The 27,978-nt window shown below is 41.8% G+C and overlaps 1 protein-coding gene across 5 annotated transcripts in view; it reads right to left on the bottom strand.

Moving 5' to 3' along the window:
- cacna1ha (calcium channel, voltage-dependent, T type, alpha 1H subunit a) overlaps positions 1–6,228 on the bottom strand; it is a 163,676-nt gene extending 157,448 nt beyond the window's left edge. For 2 of the 5 annotated variants that reach the window (XM_049560997.1, XM_049561001.1), the window contains exons 1-2: positions 5,776–6,227; positions 4,130–4,595 (exon numbers count right to left, since the gene is read on the bottom strand). In XM_049560997.1, the coding sequence (XP_049416954.1) occupies positions 4,130–4,571 (442 nt within the window). In that variant the 5' untranslated portion in view covers positions 4,572–4,595; positions 5,776–6,227. Of the gene's footprint in view, positions 1–4,129; positions 4,596–5,612 lie in introns of all 5 variants that reach the window. The other 3 variants (XM_049561002.1, XM_049560998.1, XM_049561000.1) reach the window with 3 other exon arrangements.
- Positions 6,229–27,978: the final 21,750 nt, after the last annotated feature.

Below are 27,978 nucleotides of genomic sequence, written 5' to 3'. Positions count from 1 at the left end.
AATACACAAAACCATTTTACACATAAAGATCAGTTTACGCATCCTGAAGAGTTCCCTTCAATCTGCGAAAACAGATGAATAATGTTTTCCGTAGCTCTAGAGGGAGCTTTTCTGATTATATCATAAGGGTTACCTTAAATTAGGGATTTTAAATGTTTGACGGAGGACCTGTGTTATTAAGGGTAACTTTAGTCTTTTTTAACCTGGACCCTTTTGTCAATGCATTTGTGTCTAAATGACTAATGGGAACAACAAGTTTTGAAATTCGTCTAGTATTGAGCAAGAGGGCTGAAGCCAACAGCCGCAAAACAGGCTTCAATGTAACCACTCAGGGCATGTACACCCTCAATGTTGGTCCACTAAAAGTGCTTGTTTTTGCCACTGACAGGCTCAGCTTCTTATTTTAAGTGCCTGACAACATTATGGGAAGGATCCCTACAGAGATAGATCTTTTAGTAAGATCCTTTTTGTTAAACCAGAAACAGCCCCGAAATCGCATTCACGAAGCATACCAGACTCCATTTAAATAAACAGTGATTTTAGCGTGTATAGAGCCAGCATATTTTCACATCTAATTAAGCAAGTTAAGGGTTTATTTCAACCAAACCAAAGTTGGTTATTGTTAGATTGGTGAAAAGAAAAACCAAGATGGTTTTTGCGAGTTTTAGTATGTTTACGTCAACTTTGAATGAAGTATGTTTCACAAAGATAAAATTACCGTTTATTTCAATGGAGTCTGGTGCTTTGGGCAAAAAAAAAAAAAAAATTGTTTCTGGCAAACCAAAAAGGATCTTTCTCTTGAACAAACTCATCTATCTTTGTATGGATCCTTGCCATAAGATTGTCAGACACTGAATAGGGTCTGTCAGTGGCAAAAAAAGCACTTTTAGAAGACCTACATGGAGGTTCCATATGCCTAGAGTTGAAGCCTGCTTTGCTGCCGCAGCCCTCTCGTTCAGTACTGGACTAGTTTCAAAAACTGTTGTTACCATTGATTACTTAGACGTAAAAACATGGTCAAAAAATACCAAAGTTACCCATCAACAGGGTTCAGGGTACTTTATTTGTACCTGTAGGTTGCGCATTTGATTTGTGTTAGAAAATGAAGCATCCACCCTGACACACATTTCACAAACACAGACGATAGACAGACGCTGGGCCACTGAGTTTGAACGATAAAGCTATCTAACAAACAGGAAAAGTCTAATGAAAGACATGATTCCATCATTCTAAATATTCTATTGTTGTACCTCTCCTGGGGATCGCACAGGGCAGGACAGAGCATGGTCACTCAGACACTCTTTTCGTACTACAAATGCATGCATCGTTAACTCAATTTCCATCCCTGATAGAAAAGCAAAGCCAGGTAGCATCAGATCCATATTCAGATTCAAGGGTTATGATGGGAGTTGGCTGACACACATTGACCCATTCAGATAGACCATCGTATGTTCGACCCACTAAATCACTGCCGCTGTCTGAATGGGGTATGAATCATCAGCTCCCCTTCGTAGAGCTGACAGTCTTTTGTGAGGAAAGTAAATAAATATTCACATGCAGCTTTGCAGTTACGTACTCAGGAAATGTCTGTGCTTATGTATCTGACTGTTTTATCTACCTTTCTACAGTATCTATCTCAAACTTCAAACACCTTGTCAAAATTCCCCTCCAAAAGATATTGTACATTTCCATCCCCAAGCTACAACTGCCATGGGCTAGTACAAGCACACACACACACACACACACACACACACACACACACACAAGATACCAAAACATCATGCAGTACTGTTACAAAATCATCTGTGGATGTAGCCAGTCAGTCAGAGTCTACAGCAGCTACAATCTACCCACACCACTAGACTACGAAGGGAAGACATGGGGAGATAGAATAAGTCTAGTTTTATAATTTTATATTTTTATGCTCTCAATACCCTGCAGATTAGATTCCAGGTACACAGGAATGTACTTAGCAAATATATGTGACTCAAGTCCTGATTTTTGTTTTTACACCACCCACCTCACCGCATCAGAAATGAAAAAAAAAATATTGCAGTGGTTTATCCTCAAATTCTTTTCATAGCGCTTGGATTTGGATGCACATTCTGTTCTTTTTGCTCCAGTGTGTTAAAACATCCCACAGATGAAAATTATCCAGGCGGGATGTTCAGCTGAGGGGTAATAATAGATACTAAAACAGACACGAGCAGCGGAAACCTGATTTCACTTGCACTATTTGGCATCCCAAAACTGAAATGAATGATTTGAGCACAAAATGGCTGCCAGAAAATGTCAGAGACACTGTCACTTTAAAGGTAGTATTTAGCCTGTACAGTGTGTGATGATGGGCAGAAATCTCTGAATCATATTTGACTTAAATCCAAGAACAACTCAAGTGATGTTACCCAGCACCTCAAAACTACAATGAATATAAATCCAGGTACAGTTCGGTAAAACAAGAATAAAAATAAACCCAGACACAATGCTAAGTAAACTTCCAGACAGCTGAAATAGATACACACATAATCAATGGAAAGATGTTACTGAAAGTGAGCAGCAGAGTGTCTGATTCCCTGTGTTGGGATTCCCTGCAGAATTGACACTTGGGAAACATGTCGGAAAAGGAAGTCTACTAATGTCCGCAAATGGAAGTTGTGAGCTAGGACTGCATGATATGGAAAAAAAAAAAATGACAATAATTTTGGAGGGATATTCTGATGACAATATGAGTCACGATTTTAGTGGGAATGTAATATTTTGCATTTCATTTACACTGAAAAACAATATAAAAATGATGGTGATGCAATTTTTGCTGGGGTCTGTACCAAATAAGCATGTTCCCTCACATGTAGATTATGATTTATAGGCTGGGCGATCTCTGTCGCACCACAATACTTTATTTATAATGTTCTATCGTGACATAATTTACCCTAATCAATGATTGCAGCTCCTGCTATTTGGATTTTGCACTTTGCCACGTGAAGTTTCGTTAATATTTTGATTAATTTCACAGCCCTATGATGCGCTCTTGGTTACTACATTGGAAGCTGTGCTTGGCGTTCAAGTGGTTAAAACATGAGAACACCGCCGCTAACAAATGGCAACATTGGAAACCCCCGAGGCTAACAATTTATCGAGCTAGCAAGCAGGTGACCCAATGCAAGAAATGCAGAGCCATAATGACAGAGGAGAAACAGCAATATCTTACTCAGACAAATATACTGTAAAATTACAAACACAAACTATATATGATGGAAATTACAATATATTTAGCACCAAAAAATGAACCTCCATGGCCTCTGCCATTTCTAAAAATGTCAGCAAGCATGTCACAACTCGTGAACTTGAAGCTTTCACAGAACTTCCACTTAGGAAATCGTGAATACCACAGGAGGGGGGTGTTTATATGGACTCTTCTTGGAAATACGGTGAACATGACCCCACTTGAAGGCAGCATAAAAACACTGAAGTGGTATGTAAAGTTTACTTTAATGTGAATCTGTATTTCTTTTTGACAGCCTAAAAACTGTTAGTGACCCCTGTAGAGGCCACACTGCGTCCTCAACCTTACGACACCAAAGTGGTTTGGCTAAGTGAATGACCAACTCACTGGGTTTGGTGACAAATATCATCTTTCAGCCAGACAGAAAAGCACAGACACGTTCGTAATATAAACCATCCAAATCTCAAGCCAGCGCAGGAGAGAAACTCAATTGACTATTTTCCCACTGAAGACGAGCTTAAGACAACTGCAGCAGGACCGGTCATTCCTACATGTTCAGCCACTTCATTACTCATCACATTCACCCAAACAATGGCATCCCAAAGAGAATCAACCCCAGTGGTTGGACAAATGACCTGTCAAATTGTGACCTGAGTGTGGAGCCTGTTACTGGTGCTTGTTTAGTCTCACAAGAACAGGCAGGTTGCTACATCTACATGCTTTTAGAAAGCTGCAGCCATTCGCAACAGCATCATGTTTCGGACTTCAAAGCATATGAATCACATAACTTTTAATCAAAGGGTATGTGTAAGCTTAGCAACGCTCACACACACACACAGAGTGAGGACATATTTGGTCTTACCAGGTGTCAAAAAGAGTAAGGTTTCCAGCATGTGAAAGGATATGGGTTACAGACGACTCGAAGACACCAGTTGCGAGGCCTTGTTGTTTGCTTTAAGCAGAAGAAGGCCACAGGGGCCAGGGCCGGGTACGGCTGCTGCTCCTCCTCCTCGGAGACACAGTCTGGATCCCGAATAGGAGCCCTGATGCGAACTCCCAATGTTGGTCCAACTTCCACTTCCAGCTCCGGTTCTTGGTCTTCCTGCTCCTCCTGAACCTCAGGACTCCATTCTCCTCCACTGCCCTGACCTGTGACGCTCCCTCTCCTCTCCACCTCCTCCGCTTCCTCCTCGTCGTGACCTCCTCCAGGGTCAACATCATGACCCGGGGCGTCATTTCTGTAGGCCGTCGGTATAGCGAGCCTCACCTCCTTGTGCACCTCCTCTTGCTCCTGCCCCTCCGGGCACTCTGCGTACTGAAAGCGCGCTCTCCCCTCGCCATCAGTCATGATAGAGCATCAGGCAGAGCCACTCTGAGGGGGAGGTCAGAGGGAGAGGGGTTAGAGAGAGGTGAAAAGATGGACACAGGAGAGGATTTTTGCAGGAAAAACAGTGACAGAAAAGGAGGCGGGCGGAAGAGAGACATCAACTTAGCAAAGAGCAACTGGAGACAAACCACATAATGAGCCAAATAAACACTCAGACTGTTTCCTCCTCCAATCCCTCAGCGGCAAAACTACTTGCTTCCAATAATTCTAGACACAGATTATCAATATTCATTCACTAACCTGTCAGCACTTGAAGCTTTGAGCATTTACTGCAAACATTTCCTCTCTCTGCCTCCTTCTCCACTTAAAAATTAACTATCTCTATGATAGAAAATGATCACACACGAGTAAGAGTCATTATTGGAACATCAAATATTGGGTGAACATGATAGAAAAAGATAAATGAATACAGTTAACTGACTACTGAGCGTCACACACAGACAATTATCTGCTGGTTTAGTGACACCATATAGTTAGAAACGCATAAATGCATCCATTACAATAAAGTAATAAACTCTATCAGTGCTTCAGAATTACACTGTGATATTAGGAGAATAGTGGGGATTTTTTTTTTACTCTGTCTCCCTTTCTCTTCCTGTTGCTATGTGATTGAACAGATGGACTGCTCTGTCTCTGGTCTACTGGAGGTTTTTTAGCCCACACCACGCAATGGTGGGCAGGGAATGCGCAAAAAGAAAAAAAAAAAAAACACCACACAACCACACACACACACACGCACACACACAATAAATGCCACACTGATCCTGATTATTATAATAAGTACAATAACATCGAGAAGCAAACATTAGTCACCATAATCCAGCTAACAGACTTTTCTTTTTTAAAGGCTTTTTAATGGGCTTTGTTGCCCATCGTTTCGCCGTTATGTGAGTAAAGCGCATCTGACGCTCGAGTTGTGTGCTCCCCTGAAAGGACTGTGAGACAAAGAGTGGGGAATGTTAAACATGCAATTATTGGAATAGCTGTTTAAAAAGTACTTACGCATTTCAAACGGTGTCAAAGGAAATAAAAACCGCCTGAGGGAACGGAGCGCCCATCACCTGTGTTTTTGTTTTCTCGCCATTAAAAAAGTGGACTCAATCCTGGACTCGATGGGTATTAGAACATTACAGGCAAACGGAACAACTTTATTCTTTTAAAATACCTTATCGAGACGGAATCGGAAGTTCCCATAAGCATGATCCGTGACTTTCCGTGTTTCTAGCGCACCCAGCCTTTCTCAGCAGCCCGGAGCTTTCCTTTCTTTTTCCTTCTCTCTTCAAAAATAAAAACCCCTCTTCACTTCTTTTCACAGATCAAATGTAATCCGAGAGAAAAATCAATGGAAGTAATTAAAGAATCACTTAAAGTGGTCTTCATTTGCGCGTTGGGTTAAACGGGAACATCTATCCACATCCATGCATCCATCCATCCGTCCATCCTCGCTGAGGTGTTGGTTACGCAGCGTGGAGCGGAGATGCGCGCGGGAGGGTCGGGCCGTGTATGTGTGTGTATGTGTGTGTGGGTCGCTCTGCTGAGGCTTCCGTGGATGATCTGACACGGTGAAACTTGGCCCAGGACCCGGGAGTCCTGACACGTGACGTGGATGCCCGGCTATAGGGACGTAGCGCACAGTGGGAGACACACACACACGTGCGCGCGAAAATCGCCACGAAGATCCAAGCCGGGCGCGCACACCCCGCGGTGTTTCATGCATCACCATGCAGTCAGAAGCAGATAATGGAAACGGAATGAAACATGTATTAGACCATACCTTCAGTGGGTGTGAGCCACAAACACACAAGGAACCATCACTATTATTATTATTTTGTTAGTTTATTTATTAGCTGTTTTATTATATTCCTCTGATATGTAGCCATAGTAACAAAGTCCTCCAGTGTAGAAACAGGACGGTATAAAAAGACGATAGAAAAAGGGAAGTGTGTCTGTATCTCGTTTTCAGTAAAAATAAAGAAATAATAATAAAAACAAGAGGGTCTTCGTCCTTCGGCCGAGGTCCTTAATAATATTTCCCCATGGAGTTAATAGTTGATATCTGTTGGGCTGAACTGATAAATTTGGGTGTTCCACTTCACCTTGAAATGGGCTGCAAGGCGATTTAGAGCAGTAGGCACACTTGTAATTACAGGACACATGGCGCCCACTTGCCCCAAAGACTCTTTGTCCATGCACAAGAAGAGACAGCTAATAGTAAAAACATCTTTCCAAGCAACAAACCCTCAAAATGACTTTCACTGATCAATGCAATAACAATAAAAAGTCTTAAAAAGACACCACAATAAATCATTTTGGTGACAGAGCAGAGCTGGTTAGACAAGCTCAACCCAATCACTAGGAAAATGTTGGCATTGTGTTGGCATGCTGGTACTATGTAGCACTGTTTAAAAAAAAAACGATCAATACATATTGATTCTGAATATTTGAAAGGGTATCAATACTCACTTTCCACAGTATCAATCCATCATAACAGCTGCGCTTTCTTGCTCTCTCTTATTGTTAGTTCCCTCAAGTCATTCTGCTGTTCTCTGCTACTAACCAAGAAAAGACAATTCCTCATTGTCATTTTATATCCTGCTATATTTATCTTTCTACAAAACATTTAAATTTAAATGCCCTTAATATCATTTTTTCCCCAGGGTATCGAAAATGGTGTTGAATATCTATATTTAAGGTATTGTATTTAAGTTAGACATTCCAGTATCATGACGACACTATATGTAGCACAGTGGTTCCCAAATGGTCCAGCCTCAGGGTCCAGACTTCTCCCTAGTCATTAGTTTGAGGTCCAACAGTTAAATGCATTCAGCGTCATCCTTGTGTTTGGCCATGTCCTCGGGCTAGTTTGCTGTTTCTGTCAAGTAGCTGTCTGTTAGTCAGTCACTCTACAGCAGAAAATGGCACTTCAAAATAAAAACTCTGTGCTGGAAATGTACTTTCAGAATGGGCCCATAACCCACTTTTGGACCACAATCCACCAGTTGGGAACAACTGATGTAGCAGCTGTGTTGAAACTTTATGCTCCAACAATGCTGTGGTAAACATGTGGTTAAATTTCAGCTGGTTTGGCTTAAAATACCCAGTTCTGAGGGCTCAAACTTCTCTGGAAATGCGGCAATGTCTTGGGGAAAAAAACACTTTTTAGTGGCAGCAAAACAGCGACAGGTTACTACAAAACACCTACTTATAGTGGCTAAAATGCTGCTGGGAGAGGAGCAACAGGTTGCTAAAACACAACCCTTTTTGTTTGCTGGTCTTGAACAGTGGTCTGCAGTGGTGTGCAGCTAGGCAGGTGTCTCACCTAGGTGTCACACTATCCACTATATCCCCTTCTCCTCCTGATGACAAAGTCAGCTCATATTACATCACTTCAGAGGCACTGATATAATACGTATGAAATGTATCAAAACGTACAATGCCAGCATTTTCTTCTGGCAACTTGGCTGATACGCTCTATAATATTTCTGATTTAGGCCATAAAGTCACTTTGAGGAACGGATCCATGCAGGACCGGGGCCAGATGAGCTACTTTGAATAATGGACCCAGATCGTTTCATTTCACTCTACCAGATTTGTGTTACTTGGACCTGGTCTGGAGCTTTTTTTCCCATTTTGGAGCCAGACTGCCATGCCAGTAGATTCCAGGAACTTGTGATACCTTCAGAGCTGATTCAGTCCAGAGTCAACTTATGCTATCTGGGACTCGTGTGTTAGGGCCAAATGGGGGTCAGCAGGAAGTCACCTTACCCAGAAACAGATATGTGCCCTCTAAGCAATGTGACTGGGGAGCTATCACTACGTAGTATGTACCTAGTATGTGCAAAGACTTCTTCATGTTAATGTTAGTATGTTAAATCAAATCTTAAGTAATTGTAAGCTAAAAAGTTAGGTTAAAGATTGTGTCAGCATTCACTCCTAATCAACATTATCCTTCATATTTTCTTTAGCATATTCGTCACGGTTCAGTACCTGTATTCAATCAGGCAACTGCTGCTGCTTCTGTGCCGCGTCAACGTCTTTATAGGCAATTTGATCTTGACAATCAATTTAAACTCCCAAGCTGTCTGGATGATTGATCACAAATACATACACTATATTTAATGAAGAGTGTTTCAGTGAGAGAAAGAGAGACGGAGAGACGGAGGGAGTGAGAGGTAGAAAATCACAGGGTGAAGAAGACAGGGTGTTGGACGGAGGTTTATGCTGGGGTAGGGTTTAATACCGTACATTTGGATCCTGAGCAGCTTCACTGTCGGTGCTCACGCTGGTCAACCCTGCTGACATCAACACCATAAAAAGATCTAGCCAAAAACTTGACAGTAATTGATATCACGATGGGGTGAATGAAAGAGATCCAAGAGCTCCACTCTTAAATCAAATCCCTCGGGGTTCATTTAGATCTGACAGCTGATAGGACGAGAATCTTATCAGTCAAATGTGGTCACAGAAAAAGTGGATTCTTTTTTAGGCACACCAAATTTGTGGGAGTTTTCAGCAGGGCAACACGGTCTGAAACGTCCACCATGTGTTCCTGATGGATCGCTCACTCTGGCACTCTTCTCTACTTCACAGAAAAACCAATAAAACTCTTTTGAACTACCAGTGCTGCTTTTGTTCCCACTGGAAACTAAAGAGAGGGAGCAGAAGTCAGTGCACAAAACAAATATAAGCCCATACAGTAGTTACTCATTCAGACAGTGGTAAAAAATGAATACACTGGTTACTCTCGTAAAAATATAAAATCAGTCTTTTGAGGTACTGCAAGTTAAGTGGGGTTGTATGAGGTACTGATCCATATTCAGTGTATCACCTCCAGTCGATGGCAGGCAGCACGCCCCAAGTTTGGAGAAGCAGACCGGAATACTGCCACACAAGCTAAGCAATGCACTGTTTTGGCAGCAGCAAAACATATCTCAACCTTAAAATATCAGTATCAGTTTAATTTTATGTGATATTAACAATTTTTTCACTGTTTTGATTTGCCGGCACACAGCCCTTTCAAACAGAGAAGTAAAGCCATTACATGGCTTTCTTCAATGCCACCAGACTAAAAAACAAAAACACTAATTTGACCTCCTTGAACACAGGAGCTGCAGGTCTATCCTTGCCTTGATTGGTAGTTTGCTTGACACACTGACAATGGATCATACAACCTTCAAAAAAATCATATGCCTGTAACTACAAGTTTAACGTTTTTACTTTACATAATGCTATTCATCCATTCCTGTACATTGTGTGTTGTAGTCAGCATAAACTATTCTTAGGGAAGGTAAAGGGCAGGATTGTTTTGGTGCTGGTGCGCATATCTCTTAATGGACAAGCAGACCGGCAAGCCAATCTTCTGACAACCTGATGTAATCCCTTAATCTTTGTGTGCATACATACAGAGGGATATGAAGCCCATAATCTACACACGCTTCCTGATCCTTTCTCTCATGTTTATATGCAGAGCATTTACTGTAATTTCTAGATTGGTTGTTCACATTACCTGGTTACTAGTGATTTTTGAACAGGGTTGATATTTGTAGAATTAAGTAAAACTTTAAAGGGGATGTGTTATGCTCATTTTCAGGTTCATACCTGTATTTTAGGTTTCTTTTATAACATGTTTACATGCCTTAATGTTCAAAAATATTGTTCAAAACATTATTTTCCTCATATGTTCTGTGCTGGAACACCTATAGTCACTCTCTGTCCAAAATGCTGTTTTAGCCCCTGTCTCTTTAAGCCCCCCTCCACTTGCTCTGACTGCAGCCGGGGAAAAGACAGTGGCAGATTATAGTGGCACTTTGCACCACGAAAAATCACCAATAAAAGCTTCTAAACTGAAATCTTCAAAATCTAACATGTTCCATCAGGAATGTGATCTGCAATCGGGCAGAAATTTACAACAAAAGCAACCCAGATTACATGTTACCCTTAAATTAGCATGTAGCCATAACACTTGCAGTAAACTGAGGCAGATGACCATATAAAGAAATCCGTCATGAGCTAACTTCAACTTGTTTCGTAAGTAGAAAACGGTCTGAAGCCTGAGGTTTTGTGCCCACCGGGATTACGTCCACATACGTTTACCTCATTATATACTTTGGCTGCATGTGAGAACATCTGACATTGTAATATAATATATATGGCAGAAAGTAAGGAAAAAATAGAGCAGGTCCCCATTAGCTTAAACATGAACATATAGAAAATGGTGACTGGATTCAACATGATTTGTAGTAAACTCATTCACCTGATGATCACAACCCTCTGCTTTACTAACTGAATGAATGATGCAGCAGTCAGACCCATGCACATGTGAACTATAAACACAATGACTTATGATACTTTGTTGTCACAAATAAAAACAAAAGCAAAGAAGCGCATTTTTTTTTGTTGCCATAGCAGATCAGATATGAAACGTTAGACCTCCCCAAGCCACAATTCCATCTTTCCTTATTTAAAATGCCAGAACTGTATTTCTAAAACACCTTGTCAAGACACCAAATAGCTCAAACCCCAAATCCACTGGAAGCCCACATAACAAAAGCAACAACCATTTTGCGAAGACCTTTTGCATAACGGACTTTCAGCTGTGTTAGGAAATGTTCACAGATTTGTCAACCAACCTTTTGGCAACAGGGCCCTTTGATTAATGCAACATGATACCATACGATTTGCTGTAAACACACTGCCAGTAATTCAGCCTTTTATTGAACAGCGCTGCCCTAGAGCTATCTTGTGCAGTTCACAGATCACTCTAAAGCATCAGCTACGCTGGAACAAACCGAATAAATGCTGGGCACACAAACGTGAGGCTGCTGCCAGGCTTCTCGTCGCACACGGCTAAGCTGATCAAAATAATAATTTGCCAAAAGGTTGATGTTCTCCTTCAAGACCCTTGGCAGCGGAGCCGTGTCCCTGAAAGCCAATTAAGGAGTCGTTTGAAGTAGTGAAACAGAGGGGACAATGGAGACGCTGGTGGGTTCGGTTTCAAAGAGGTGAACTAAGTTTAATCTGTCGTTGTTGGAAAGGAGGATAGTTTGCATTTTGATGGTTTTATAACATTAAAGGGACAGTTCAGATTTTTTGAAGTGGGGTTGTATGGGGTTATTATCCATAGTCAGTATATTACACAGTAGATGTCAGTCGGCACACCCCCAGTTTGGAGAAGCAGGCTGAATTACAACATGGTAGCTAAGCAATTTACTGCTGTGGATAGTGGTCAGCAACACAATGAAGACACACCTAGAAAAATCAATATTAGCTTATGTGTATGCTATATTGGGAGTGTTTTCACCGCTTTACCTTTCTGTCAGACGGCCTGCTCTGACACGGAAGCCATTAAGAGCTTCATTTCCCCATTGATACTTTTGTCAGAACCACCAGACTCCATTGACAAAAGCAGTAATTGTAGCTCAAGGAACACAGGAGCCGTTGGTCTACTGGTGCTTCGATCCGTTAGTTATATACAATACAGGAATACAGGAAATCACTGTCTGACAACAACATAAAGCAGTGAAAATATTCTACATAAAAGTGTACATTTAAACTGATATTGATACTTTAGGGTGTTTTTTTTCCTATGTGGCTAAAATACATTTTGTTGCCTACCCTTCACAGCAGAACATTGCTTACAACCCACTTAAAAAAATTGGAACTACTCCTTTAAAGCTAGTGTGTCCTGAGGGGGAGTTGTGATGACTACAGATGAGGTTTACATGAGCCCCCAGTCACGCTGAATCACACTTTCCCGTTATCTGCCTCTGGATTGGGACATTACGTTATCTAAAGCAATGTCTATCATGAGGACCTGCTGAAGTCATTACAGGAGTTAAATGCATGTGTGTGCGTGTGTGTGTGTGTGTGTGTGTGTGTGTGTGTGTGTGTGTATGTGTGTGTCCATTCTCAGCTGTGAGCAGACAGACCGAGCTCCGACACCTGTCTTTCTCTCCCACCTGTCTGTCTCTCCCTCCCCCCCTGCCTTTCGACCATGAACAGAGTTGGAGCTCGTATCCTCATTACTGTAGGCTTGGCCCCAAAATGGCTCCCATGAGGCTTTCGCTATAATGCTGGCTCCAGTTTCACACCACCCTCAGCTGTGTGTACAAAGCCTAAAAGCCTGGTTTGAATTTGCTCAATTTGCACTAAACCAACCCTCAGCAGCACACTCTGCCTCAGAGAAGCAGAATATCTGGTTCTGTCTGCTCACTTCTCTTTCATTACACAACAAAGTGCGCTCCTAAATGCTCACAACTTTCCTGCTGATTTGAAAACAATGATATGTACACACTAGGTTGCAAATTCCACAAGGGGATGAATAATAAACTCTGCTGTATCAAGGGCAAAAAACATCTCTCTTCACATAATGTATTTAATTCCTTTATACAATACGTACTGCCACCAGTCTTAATCAATATGAAGGCGTGCGCTTCCCACAGATAATCAATACTTCTCTGTCAGCCTGCACTCTCCGCCCTCCATTCCCTGGCTGTCCCAACCACTTCCCCATCCCCCCATCCCATCATCTCCCATCCTCCCCTCCACTCTGACTCCCACGCTTTCATCATCCAGCCTTGTCTTCCTGCTTTTCTCATCTCCTTCTCATCAGCGACCATTACGTGATCCTTCTGGGTGGGATACTTTTGAAGCACAGAGAATGGAAGAGGAAAGCCGCTGGACACACAAAACAGGATGGGTTTTCATTTCAAATGCTACATGATTGTGAAAAACCAGACATCCGATCCAGACATTCAATTTTACGGGATAAGACGTTATATAAAAATCATTTTCTTCACTTCTTTCTTAAATAAAGCACGCTATGTGATGAATGATACTGAATGTACAGTATTATGTTTGGTTCAGTACATATATACTGTGTCACATGATGTTAAAGGAGAGTAAAAATGGCTGAAGACAAAAACCACAGTGCCAACAAAAAACTTTGACAGACACAGTAAGGAAAACCATGTCTACGTCCTGCCTGCGCCGTCTGATTGACAAGCTATCCCTTGAGATGTGCAGGGTGGAAACACAACAAACATCAGAGACGTCTTCAAAGTAATGAACAAAAACAACAAAGTCGAGAAACAGTTCTTAAAGATTTACGCATTATCTCGGTTTTTCTCCTGCTCTACCGCACATTGTCCTCTGATCTATGTATCTATCCATCTACCCCGCCGATATTTCTCTATATCTACCAGTCTCTGGAGACTGGAGTCTTCTCATTAGGCCCTGCTGACGTATGTGAGGCGGGGGAGACCCACTGCGTTTCTCCTTTTGGAGGGCTTCCCCCCGCAGCAGCACGGGCACTTCTATACTGTACATGTGCAGGCACAAGGGCGTGTCACCAGTGTATTGCACAAAGCCACTGAAATATGCATATTCTTGATGTATTATTGAAATCGAGCTAAGAAAAGTACAGAGATACATAGCAAAGTGAAAGAGAGAGTGGCATGGTGAGACAGGAGGAGAAAATGGATGACAGACTTCTATGGTGTTTTTTTTATCCCTCTTTCCAGCTGCATGCCAAAGTAATCAGTCTAATTAGGGTACGGGAGAGGGAAAAAAATATCTGTGCATTCATAAACACAACGGGAACAGAGTAAACAGTTACATAACAGCACACAAACACCAGCAGACCGCTTTACACACACTCTGACTCACACCAGTACAGAGCATCACAGACAGCTTTAGAAGAAAATCTGTCATGCCACAAAGTGCACTCAAACATGCAGCTCAGTCATACATGTTGACATGTGAGGTTCACCTGTGTGTGTGTGTGTGTGTGTGTGTGTGTGTGTATGTGTGTGTGGCATGAATAGCATTAGACCATCTTTAATCTGCATGCAGCCTGTACATATGCTCATCTGCATTCACATGTAAATACGTGTTATCTTTTGGCATGTGTGTCTGTGCTAAGTCACGATCAGTTAATTCTCAGGATGATGGCAGGCTTTGTTCATGCTGCTTACATGTGGTGCTGGAAGCTCGGTGATGCAACCTGAGGAGCTACTTCAGTTGGCCAACGACTGTGGCTGGGCAGCTCAACAGTAACATGACAGCCAGCTGGGAGCATGCTAGCTCCACCCAGCCACAACACCACTCCAAGCTCCAAGCTCCAAGCTTCAAGCTTCTTTGGTTGCTAACTAGACATACCTAGACAGAGTAACAATGATACAACACAGCTTATATGATACCTTTCTCTGTTTTTGACTCTACAGTTCTTCCCCTGCTCAAAAGTCAGCACTGTTAAGACAATAAGACAATTGATCATTGGACTGTGGTGTACATTTGCATCAAAGTTCAGCAAAACTGAGCCCAGATTTACTTTGCCCTCATGAGCACATCAAGTTAACAGGTCAATTCCACTCAAACTGATTGATCTGACTCCCTATAGGCTTGATTCTAGAGGGGATCATTATATATCACATAAATAATTGGTGGCCAATTGGAATCTGAACCCTAACATCAGGATTTACAAACAGATCTGCTGAATTTGATTACTGCAATTGGTCCAGGCTGATGAGCAAAGGTCCTTGATTTTTATCTACGAGAACAGCCGTAGCATAACCCACACGGGGCCCACTTGGGTAAAACCACCAATGTAGAACCCATGGACAATCCTATGTAGGGCCCATTTTTCACCTCGTACTACACACATGGGCCTCACGTACAAATGTTGGCTGGTTATATGTGGATGTTGCTGTATTTGTATAATGCATTAATCTATATGTACAAATAAATGTATGTGTTCATACTTCATGTTCATTCTTTCTGTTTGTCTCACCAGACGTATATAATACAAAACAATAACAACTGCACACACATGTAAATACATTGGAAATTTGTGGAAGTCCTGATTCATGAATTTATTGCAAAAAAAAAAAGATATCAAAAAAGGAATGTACGTGTTCACCACACCCCAAAACACCGTGAACTGTTGATGACCAAGCAAAGGTGTTAAGGGCTACATGTCTACATCCATTTATGAGTGAAAATCAGGCTTGTGTGCACATACCCAAATACACAATTGATGTAGAAAACACAGCCATAAACTCATCTTTTAGATGTGACTGAAGCAGTGCACACACTGGCCCCTCTGTGACCGCAGCACTATGATGCTCTGTGATTTGGTCACACTGTTTTGCCTCCAGTTACCTCAAAGAAATAATCAAAATGTTATTTTTAACTAGCACAGAGTTGAATCTTCAAAGGTATTATTTTGATCTTGCCGATGTCTACTGTCTGCCTGGAATGATAAAATGCTCTAAACGAGTGAAACCACAGTTCAAATCCAGTGTTGTGTAGGATGTCAGCTTCCGTCCAGTGGTGGAGTATAACTAGGTAAATTTTCTCAAGTACTGTTTGTAAGTAGAATGTTGGGGTACTTGTATATTACTTTAATTTTTCCATTCTGTGCTACTTCATACTTCTACTCTTCTGCATTTTCCATTTTCCAAGATTCCTGTTTGCTATGTGAAACTAATCTCCCACAGCCAGACCTATCTGCACACTTAGTTTTAGCACTGTCAGTGAAACGACTTCCGAGGTAGCAATCTACACACCGAAACGTCCTTGAAAGTTTTATGTGTTTTTTTTTTTTTTTTTTTTTTGCATGGATCTAGCTTTTGTAATGCCAGCGCTCACCTCTCCACCAAAACAGGTTTCCTCCCAACGCTATTTTCAAGGGCACCATCACTGCATCCTGGGCTTAGCTATACCCAAGATGACTGTGAATGGTTTAAAGAAATACAAACGAGCCAGAGCGATTTTACTGACCTTTAGTGTAGAATTCTGATGGGTTTAATCAGGACTTTCTTCACCACTGGACCAGTGCAAGATAGGTCTGGCTATGCCACTTACAATAACCAGTGGTTTAAAACCTTCTTGGCTTGCGACCTCACAGATGGTTTCATTAAAATAATTGTTTCAGGCACAAAAACATATGATTTGTGTAGCATACTTTGTTCTTTCTTCTTTTCTACCTAATAAATAACCTCAAGACCCCTAAGATTTATTAGTATTAACAACCTGTTACTTGGCATTTTTACTGAAGTAAAAGATCTACATATTTCCTCCACTCCTGTCTATGCCTGTAACTATACTAGCTGTTGTGGCCACTGCTTGTACGGGGTCTCTACTGATACACAGTTAACATTATGTGAAACAATGGCTTAAACAACAACAAATATGTGAATGTTGAGTGAGTTTTGAAAGGATTTCCTTGTCACATACATGTATGCCTGCATAAATACAGAGGCATCTACAGTACATACAACAAAGACACATGCATACAGTCTGTTTAATCTATTATGTTCTTTTTATCCTCAATCTGTTGTATCTGTTTATTTGTTTAGATGTTTTATAGGGGCTGTAAATTAGCTTCAGCTAGACGCCCTACATACATTACAATGTTTATCTGTATTGTCCCTGTTTAATGAACACATCAGTAAATAAATAACTTAATCTCTCTTACGCAATGCTGGCTGAGAGTAACTTTCTCATGAATTAATAATTTAGGTTGTTTATTGGAGCACCAAATTATCATATCCGCGCCTGGGCATTTGAATAGCTAAGAATCTGATGGACTCATATCTCAGTATTTTTTATGTGCACGTGGATCAGATTCCTGGCTGCTGTATCCTCTGTGATGTGATTCTGTTGTGTCTGCACTCTGTCTGCTTTCATCTCTCGAAAATAAAAAAGAATAAACACACAGGCGCTGACTGCCTGCTGGCCTCTTGAAAAATATAAAACTCATTTTCAATACAAAGACCTGCAGGTTGCAGGGCGTCCTCACCCACACACACCCCTACTGGTAGACTTCAAACCGGTTCTGAGAGAGAGACAGAGACCAAAACAGGGGAGAGAGTGAATAGAGAGATATACAAAGAGAAAGTGTGATGGAGGGATAGAGGTAAAGAGACAGAGAGCGTATTGAATGCACAGACACAGGGAGAGTGAGCTGATAAACAATAATGAAAGTAACATCTGGATTATAATCTGATGGTGTAACAGCATCTGGCAGCCTTCTGGGTGACATTATATGAATACATACACATGAACAATCACATACAAAGCAACAACCTTACACCTGTACATAAAACGCCAATGTCAGTAAGACATTTTTACCGCATAATCTTGAGCTCAGGCGAAAAACAGCATCATCAAGTTGACATGCATTACATATCACATTTTTTTCATACATATTGTAAATATTGTGGTATGTGTTTCAACAAATAACTGGACTGTGGTGCAAGAGTGTATCTCTTAGAGGGACAGTTTACCCCAAAATCAAAATGCATATTTTTCCTCTTACCTGTAGTGCTATTCATCAGTCTAGATTGTTTTGGTGTGAGATATCAGCTGTAGAGATGTCCGCCGTCTCCCAAACATAGTGGAACTGGATGGCACTCGGGTTGTGGTGCTCAAAGCACCAAAAATACATCTGAAAAACTCAACAGCAATGTCTCTTTCCAGAAATCATGACCTAGTTATTCAAGATAATCCACAGAATTTAAGTGAGCACTTTCATTTTTGCAGGAACAATTTTTTTCTCCATCCACAAAAAGGAGTTGTGCAAATTTGCAGGAAAGCCCAATCAGTCTTCTTTCAGCATTGGCAGTATAAAAGCAAAATCGGGGAGTGCAGCAAGATGCCGCCTACCTACTTTTGTTTACACAGAATGTACCTTTTTCGGGGCAATGGGGGGCGTGAGCAAGTAACAAAACGTGTAGCTCAGCATGACATAAACAGTGACGTGGGATGGAAGCCGCGGCTGGTCAGTCCTTCGGCAGTTCTCTCGTAAGTCGGCCCGTTCTTCACCGTTCCCGTCAATTGACGGTTAATGGCCTCTTCGTTTGCGAGGGCAAGGAGGGTGCACAATTCCTTGTCTCCCCAGTTGCTCATCTTTACAGTGTCTGTCAGGTTTGCATTTCCCTCTTGCTACTAGCTGCTCATTCTTGCTATCAGCTGTTTCCTGTTAGTCCACTGCCAGTGGGTCACACGTGTGGCGTCATCAACAGCCCCTCCTGTGGCAGAGGGGCGCCTCGTTCTTTTTAAACCAAAAAGGTTCCCCCAATATGTTTACCCCTAAGCGGCGGAATCGGATCGTTGCTTGGATCAACTGTGTGTCTAAACACTCGCAGCTTTCCTGCAAAACGGCCCAACATTCGCCGAAAATCTGGCAGTGTAAAAGGGGCTAGTATCACCGCACAGAAGGAAGTGTGCATCTACTCATGGATAAGAGGCTCATGCTCGTGACAGTGTAAAATGGAAACATTAATGGTGTCATCGTCAGCTATCTCGGTGGTGCTACTTGAGCTGGCAGTAAATGCATGCTTCCTTCTGGGCGGTGATATGTTGGAGATAGAGAGGTAGTTCTGTAGAAAGGAAGTAGTTCCTATGTGAAACTGCTTTCAACAAGGTCTGTGGATTATTTTGAGGAACCAGGTCATGATTTCTGGAAAGAGACACTGCTGTTGAGTTTTTCAAATGTATGTTTCTGGCATGTTGAAGCCGAGTGCCATGTAGTTCAATTACATCAGAGAGGCTGACATCTCTATGGCAGATATCTCCAACACACTTACACCAAAAGAATCTAGACTGATGAACAGCGCTACTGGTATGATTTTCGGTGTGAACTGTCCCTTTAAATTTGGTCAAGTCGGCTTAAAATCAAACCTTAATTAAACCACTTGCAAAAGGGCCCTGGGGATATATGATGCACTGGTGACTGGAGCTGATAGGGAGTCCACTTACTCAGGTATTCGACATACTGACACACAGACCCCAGACTTTCTGCAATAGATACAGTAAATCATTTTGACCAGGCTCAAGTTGAGTGTTTGGTTACAGAAACCCTTTTGACCCCTGAGACCTCAACGTCCTTCCCATTGTTCAGTCCGGCAGTGCTAATAGTGCTGCCAAGCTTACTGTAGTGTCAGTTTCATGTCAGCTGTATCAGGTCAGTGACTTAGTTTTCATGACAATGCACTAAGTCTTAAATGCTTTGTTTACTGATTAAGAAATCTGCATGTAGGTTTCCTGCTTTATGACCAATTTTGAACCAATCAAGTCCAGATCCAGATTTTAAACCCTTTCACATCTGTGAGGGGGAAATAAAATTAAACTAGGACACTTGGAGCTGCGGTGTGAACAATACCATAACAGAGCAGTGGGCAATTAATTTCCTGATTATCCATTTATTGAAATTCAATCAGTAGCAAGTTTAATTATAAAATAAGAACTCCCTGTCTGACTTTAGTATTAATTGGATTATATAACTGGGGAATGACGGCATTGTCATTACACAACCCTCCTAAAAAAGGATGTGTCATTTTCACAACGTACAGTAAAATAGGGGGACACAAAGAACAGAGGAGAATACATAACAAGATGGTTACATAAAAGCAACATGGCCTAAAATATAACCATTGTGTGAGAAGGTTCAGATAATTACCTGTTGTAAATAATGTCTCTTTGTCTTTGGACTTTTATTTTAACTGAAACACAGCAACCTAACATACATTACAGGGCATGGAGGCCATTTATTACTGAAATGCGCCAAACACTGATTCAATTACATTTCAGTTTTACAGATTTCAATCTTATTTTTGTTGCTTCTTTTATATGACATTAACTGTCTTTTGTCTGCAGGAGGATTGTTGGTTGTGTAACTGAGTGAGCCTGTGCCATGGTAACTTTAACCTCTATAACACAGTTTATAATATGATGCAGTCCACAGCACCACAAAGTACAGCCTCATACATTAACACATTCAATACCCCTAATGTCACCAGAAATTTAATGCAGCTTGCTTTACAAGGTGGTATTGAAGCAGGGCTATTGTATTGGATTGCATTAGTTGGTGCAAATGTGGTTGTTATTGTGTTTATTGTGTGCATGTACAAACCAGTGATGTAGCAGTTAACATCAGTGTAGGCCAACTATGACCTCCTGTCTGTGATTATCATGAGACTCATAGAGATTAATGTCAGTTAAAGGGACAGTTCACCCCAAAACCAAAAATACATATTTTTCTTCTTACCTGTAGTGTTGTTTATGAATCTATATTGTTCTGGTGTGAGTTGCAGAGTGATGAAGGTATCAGCTGTAGATATGTCTGCCTCCTCTCGAATATAATGGAACTAGATGGCACTCGGCTTGTGGTGCTCAAAGCACCAAAAAATACATTTGAAAATCTCAACAGCAATGCCTCTTTCTAGAAATCATGACCTGGTTACTCAAGATAATCCACAGACCTTGTTGTGAGCAGTTTCATGTTGGAACTAATTTCATTCTACGGAACTACATCTGCCAACATATCGCCGCGCAGAAGGAAGTGTGCATCTACTGGTGGCTCACGTAGCATTACTGAGATAGCTGACGAGGACACCATTAATGTTTCCATTTCACACTGTCACAGCCTCATGTACTTTCTTTCTACTAAACTACAGTAGCCAACTGTATCATCGCACAGAAGGAAGCATGCATCTACTGCTAGCTCACCTGGCACCACTAAGCTAGCTAACGCTACAGCTCAGCAGAAGAGGACACCATTAAAGCTATAGTGTGTAACTTCTACATGTCCGTAACTGTCTGTTTCACCCAAGCCACTACTAGGGGAGATGACACAATGCTGATTAAGCCGATCGGCTCCTCTAACATCTCGCGGTATTTTTCAATATATATCATTTTTAGTTTGCGTGTCGACCGGCGACATTCCCGCGCTGGCGCACAGGAAATGCTGCGTTTTACCTCACAACAAGAAGGGAGGGGGAGGAAGAGCGGAGAGTCTCATAGCAAGAGGTAGAGTGCAGGTAGAAAGATAAAGCAACATGGCGGAGAAGCGGCCTTGACACGGTTCAGAAGTGGATCCTACCACAAAGAAAAAGCCTGGACGTTCGGCTGAAGGTTAGCAAAGAAGGAAAGTGAGCACCATAGCACCGAACGTAATGTAATGTTAGCAGCCTGGTGTTTGCCACGTTGTGTAGCGTTGTGTACACGGTGTGTGGCGAGTGTTACTCTGTGTACATGGAAGTGCCGGCTTATTTGTTGTAATATCGCATTATCCGCTGGGGGGGCGACAGAAGTTACACACTATAGCTTTAATGTTTCACCTTGCAGAAGGCACCTTGGGCCACCTCTTTTTCTCTTCCCCCAATCCAAGCTCTGGTCAGATATTTTTAAGTGCTTTTCAGAAGTATATAACTGTGACCAAACCCACACACTGCCATCTATTAGCTCCGTCCCACCTGTACGGTTTTGGCATAAAGGAATATTTCAACTCTTTGGAAAGGGGGTGCACCTTCTTTCAAGACCTGGTTGGCAAAAATCATCAACTTGTTACACATGGAGATACAGCGTTTCCCTCAGCTCTGTAATCTTTGATAAAACATGGCAGCCAGTCATGTCCTATTTATCAAGAATGCCCTAAAGTGTTTGCATGTATGTATAATATTTGTTCATACTGTGTTGGACATACACGTGTGTACCTGCACATTTTACAAACATCCATTCTGTAGTTGGTGCTGAACATGTTGCTGGTCATACTCTCTATAAGAGCAATTTTTGGGGTCTTTGTTGCCTTATTTTCTTTTTGTATTGTACATCTGTAAGGGTGTGGGGGTCGGGTGACATGTATGAAAATATATAAATTAAACATTTTTAAAAACATGTTTACACCTCCAGATGTCATAAGCACGAGCCACTCAGATGCATGCGCCCTGCACAGTGATACAGTTGAAAGAAAGTAGTTCCTACATTAAACTGCTCACAGCAGTGTCTGTGGAGTATCATAAGTCAGCAGGTCATGATTGCTGGCAAGTGACACTGCTGTTGAGTTTTTCAAAAGTATTTTTTGGGCACTTTGAGCACAACAAGCTGAGTGCCATCTAGTCCCATTACACTGGAGAGAAGGCAGAAAAGACATCTCTGTCGCTGATATCTCCAACACTCTGCAACTCACACCAAAACAATCTAGACTGATGAATAGCACTATAGGTAATAAGAAAAATATGTATTTTTGATTTGTGGGGTGAACTGTTCCTTTAAAAGCAGTGGTTTAACACTGTTAAAAAATAACTACAGGTGTGCTGGTAACATGTCTCAGGTGGCTTTACCCTTATTTACTCACCTTCTGTCTTTTAAACCCATCACTGTGTGTTTCTTCTCAACTTTCCACAACACTAAGTGTGTCTGAAACAGTTGTGAGATGAGTCTGCACTGTCTGTCACATTATGAGCTCCTGCAGAGAGAGACAGACATAAAGTGAGTCAAAGACAGTAAATAAGACCGTGTGTGTGTCGAGAGAGGAGTGTGCGCTGAACACAGACGCACTAATAAAGGTGAGACGGTGGAATGGAGGAGATGGAGAGGGAAGGAGAGATAAATAAAAAAAGATGAGCAGACAGACAGACAGGAGGAGGGAAGCAGACTTCCACTGCTGAGTCACACAGCTCTGTGAAGTCTCACGACACTTCCAGAAACTTCTGTGCAGTCCTCGCATACTCAGCTGTGTAACGGCATGCGTGCGCATTTGTGCACGTTTGTGTGTGCGCTGGTGCAGCTGTGCATTCCAATCAAAGAGATTTAACCCTCTCGCCCCCGCTGAGGCCCCCCCCCCTCCACCCCACCAGCTCCCTCACATTATCCACTAAGACCCTCTGTTTTCTTGCCATCTGGACCAGTCACTGCTACCAGTCAGCATGCGTGTGTGTATCTGTCTGCCTCCAGCCTCTCGTCTCAGATCCACAGAAAGAAGAATTAGCTGGTTTATGTCACCCCCCTGCTATCCTAACGTAAACCTGAACTACAGAGAATACAACTGGCTTTTTATTAAAATCCAAACACTCAAATGCTCAGCTGGCTCACACGACTGACTGCCACACAGCTGATAAGGAATGCGGCCTCATGCTAAGGCAGAGAAAATTGTTTTTATTGATTTATAGATTTTGTCAGTTTACAAGATTTTTCCAACATCGACCATCTACTAACAATACTTACAGGTTAAATCTACTCCTGGCAGCTGTAGCTGTCATTAAGCCGATATAATCTACCTGTTGTGTCTGTCTGTTTTGGCTACCTTTCACACTTTAACCTACAGGTTACGAGCTACAGACTGAGATGTCAATTCTCATTATAATTGGTAGTGGAAGCAACCTTTTCAAATTACAGAGAGCCAAAATGTCACCTCAAGAGGCTCCCTCAAGTATTTCTGTTTTTTAACTGACTGAGTCTTTCAAATTTCACTGCAGACCAAAACAAACCACTATAAAAGACATGCTATGCAGGACCTGTGGGTTACTGCTTGTGAACAAAACATTCAAACGTGACCCCTCCTCCTTGCGCTGTTTTTATGTACACCACAAGCTATTACTGTAACTGATACTTAATCGCGATCACCTACCTGTCCAACAGAAAACCGGCCAACTGTGCGTCATTTTTTGACATCAACTTGCTATATTTTACGTTACAGTGTCAATAATTTTCGTATCATTTTTCTAAAGTTCAGACCTCACTTGCATGATGTTACTGGCTGGGGGCTAGGTACCCAGAAACGTCCTGAACATATCGAAATAAGAAGAAAATAAGAAAACACTGGCAGAGTGCAAGGTCTAAAAGTGCAAATAAATACACCACCACACATTTCTAGTAAGTGATGATTGAGAGGGATTACTTTTGTATGAGTCTATACAGTTTTTTTTTCTTGTTAGGACAATCCTGCATAGTATACCTTCAAGACTCTATTTTTCTGTTTTCAACAACATTTTACTGAGAGATAAATAGTACCATAGAATTCAGAAAAGGCACAGTGCTTAAGGGTATTAATAAACATTTACAGCACCAGATTTCAAGAAGACGTTATGTCTGAACAGTAAGTGCACCATCAACAATTGCCGTTAGCTTTTGAGATAAAAGTGACATCAAGGACAAACTTGCTCAAAACTGTAGCCATACACAGTGCAGAAATGTGTAGCAAAATAAGCATAAAGCAGCATTCAGTTTTTTTTCTGGTAAGATTGGCAAAGTACTCAAAGCAGCTGATAATAATTCATAGGGTTGGGTGATGGAGAGAATCAAATATCAGGATATTCTGACTTAATACCCTGGGGACTGTTACAGAACTGTTAATGGTTACACTCTGTTTGACATTATGTCCATTGAAATTGATTGACGTGGGGGAAGGGATTTCAATTTTCTCTGACCAATCACTTGTGACACACGTATCCGTCTGAATCCAACGTCAATTTAACTTCACACTGCCATGCCAAGATACCTGTTTTGCCAGGGATAAAAGAGAGGAGCGGGGCACGTAAAATAAACTACAATGTCGGGCAGCACTGAGAAGACATGTCAGTTTTGAGCAGCTTCAATAGCAGCATTCTTCTTCTTTATAGTGCTCGCCATTGTTGTTATTACTCCTCCTTGGTTCTGGCACACAGCTTGACAACAATGTTGGTCCAATTTGAGGCACTGATTGGTTAAATTAGTCCCTCCCATGGTGCTCATCGATCGTTTCGAGTTTTGAGTATTGGTGCTTTCTCAAAAATATTAACACAATAAGATTTGATGACAGATAATTATCAGTAACGTGGATATAATGACTTGGCAAATAATAAAACAGCCAGAACAGTCCATTTAGTTCAGAAAATGACATCACTTTGCTTTAATGCAGCCTTTAAAACCAGGAAAAGACAACACTTATGATTACAATTACAATATCCAAAATCTATGACAATATCCAGTCTCATATCATGACATTGATATAATATTGATAAACTTCCCAGCCCCAGCAGATGGAAATTATTACAGCCTTTTGAAAAGTTCTGAAACCACACAGAGATTAAAACACTTTCAAAGAGTTTTTCTCAAGGCTTAACGATTTTGACAACTTAAGGCAAAATTAAACTTCTGGCCCTGAGCAGGCCTAAACCAAAAAGCGTAATGCTTAACTCACAGAGAGAAACTTTCCTGAATTGTCAACTGAAAGTGGGTCATACTGTAGGTTTGAAGTTCACACCCATCCTGACCTGCACACTCTACCCTCCACTGTTACAATAAAAATTACAAAGCTAAAAAAGGCAGAAAGAATATTATATCACTTTGTTTTTCACTTTGCTGGGATGCATGTAGACATGTGACACCTAAGGAACTAAAGTGTTATATAATCAACGACATAATGGATTACAATTAAAAAGTCAATACAGGGCGAAAAGTTAGAAGCTACTGTATACTAACAGGAAACGCTCCTTCTCATTTGCTATCATCTTTCTGCCTCGGTTACCCTGCTTCACTAGACTTTCAGCTTAGTTTCATCATCCGCCTTTCTGTTCAAAAAGAGCGCACACACACACACACACACACACACACACACACACAAAAGGCACAAACACAAGTGTGTGGAGCCCCTAAAAACCAGTAAATACGGCTTATTAGATCCGAGTGTCAAATATTACCCTTTGTTACAACGTACAGTATTTGTGTGTGTTGTTGTGTGTGTCTGTGTGAGGGAGTACATGTGCACGTGTGTGTACGTGACTTTGTGTACTCCGAGGATCACGAGGTTAGAGGAGAAGATTCCTAACGAGGTCTGTGGCGGCATCGCCTCCATGGAGCTGGCTTGACTGCTCTCACTAATGAGATAGTAGCACATACACACACACACACACACACACACACACACACACACACACACACACACACACACACACAGGAGCAGCCCTCTGAAACTCTCTGAAAAGACACAGTGAATCACCATTTCATCCGATCTGCCTCCAAACAACCCCACTCGCTAATCCATTTCCTGGACTGTAAGTGTGCGTGTGTGTGTAAGAGAGTAAGGGAGAGTGTGTGTGAGGCCAAAAGGTCCTCGTCCTGGCAGCTTTTCGTGGTTAATCCCCCCCATCTCCCACTCTCCCTGTGGCACCTCGCGCTCTTTATCCATTTCGCTCTTTCTCCCTAAATACTTTCCTCTCTCTCCGTCTCTTAAAGAGAAAGCCTTGACCATTTTCTTTCTTTTTCCGATGCTAGCTTTTTTTTTTGTCTAAGCGGTATGTTTTGGCACGTACAGTATGCAGTGTGTGTCTGTGTGTGGGTGTGGGTGGCTAAGTGGGTGGGTGTGGGATTAAAACATATGTTCATCAAAGAAGGATTACTGTCCAGTGGTGTGATCTAATCTGAATACAGCCCTCGCAGGAGAACGACCTGCTGGTACTGATATTACACACATACACACACACAAACACGCACACGCGCACACACACACACACACACACACACACAGTCCTGACCTACCGGGGTTATGAGGTTGGCCATGCTGGGTCACTGGACTACACATCACCCAATGATAATCACCTTCCCATATGGCTAACCAATCAGAGCGCTGCTTCTAGGAACAGATGGCGTGGATTCTGTAATCTGGTGGTATGATTTTATCTTGAGCTTTGACATGTTGCCTTTCTCTTTTTTTAAAAAAAAATGGTAGGCTTTTATTGCCTTTATTAAAAGATTGACAGGAAATGGGGGACGGAGAGAGAGCGACTCAGCGTTTAGTACATGGAGGGTACGCTCTGCTAGGTGGGCCCTGATATGTTGCTTTTGTTAAGGCATATGTGGGTCAATCATCTACATCATCATGTGGCGTTTGCAGAAAATGTAGCTGATGCGCCGACACGTCAGGACTCTGGATGCTGTCTTCAGGAATTTTCTGCCATTAATTTTTAAAACACTATGAAAAACTGATGAAAACTTGCTGAAGGTGGACAATCTGACACAGTAAACACGACCCCTCGAGTCCACCGACTGTGCTGACGGCTGCTAAGCCCCGCCTTCCTTAGTTACTGTTGCTAAGCCTGTAAATCTCTCCACTCTCGCATGCAGTTTACTCAGGGACAGACTTACCACTTGATTGTCTTAGTATTTTTGTTGGCCTTTATTTCATTCTGATATGACCCTTTTTAAATGCTTTGCTTCAAGGAATGACAAGCAACATTGACGTCATGATGGTTATGAGATTTACTCTTTGTTGTTTTCTTGTAACCTTATAAGGAAAGCGAGCAGCAGCCTCCAGGGCTACAAAATGAAGCCAACACGGTTCTTTGAATGACCACTTGAGGCTGTGTCCAGAAGCTAGTCAATACCATAGACCCCCATGTTAAAATGCCCAACTTTACAGCAGAAATAAACATGTTTATAGCCTGGTAAAAAAAAACAAAACAATTTTGGTCTTTTAATATTTTAATAGTTTCAATAGTTTAATATTGGGTGGTCTGCTTTGAATGACAGACTTTCTGCTGACAGTGTCCTCAGCTTCTCAGTCAGATCCACCCCTCGCTGCTCCACAATGCCAGCCTCTGGCCCAAAT

The sequence above is a fragment of the Epinephelus fuscoguttatus genome, linkage group LG19 (assembly GCF_011397635.1).
Source record: "Epinephelus fuscoguttatus linkage group LG19, E.fuscoguttatus.final_Chr_v1".
Lineage (NCBI taxonomy): Eukaryota > Metazoa > Chordata > Actinopteri > Perciformes > Serranidae > Epinephelus > Epinephelus fuscoguttatus.
The sequence above is the reverse complement of the archived record's forward strand: the minus strand, read 5'-3'. Positions and strand labels throughout refer to the sequence as shown.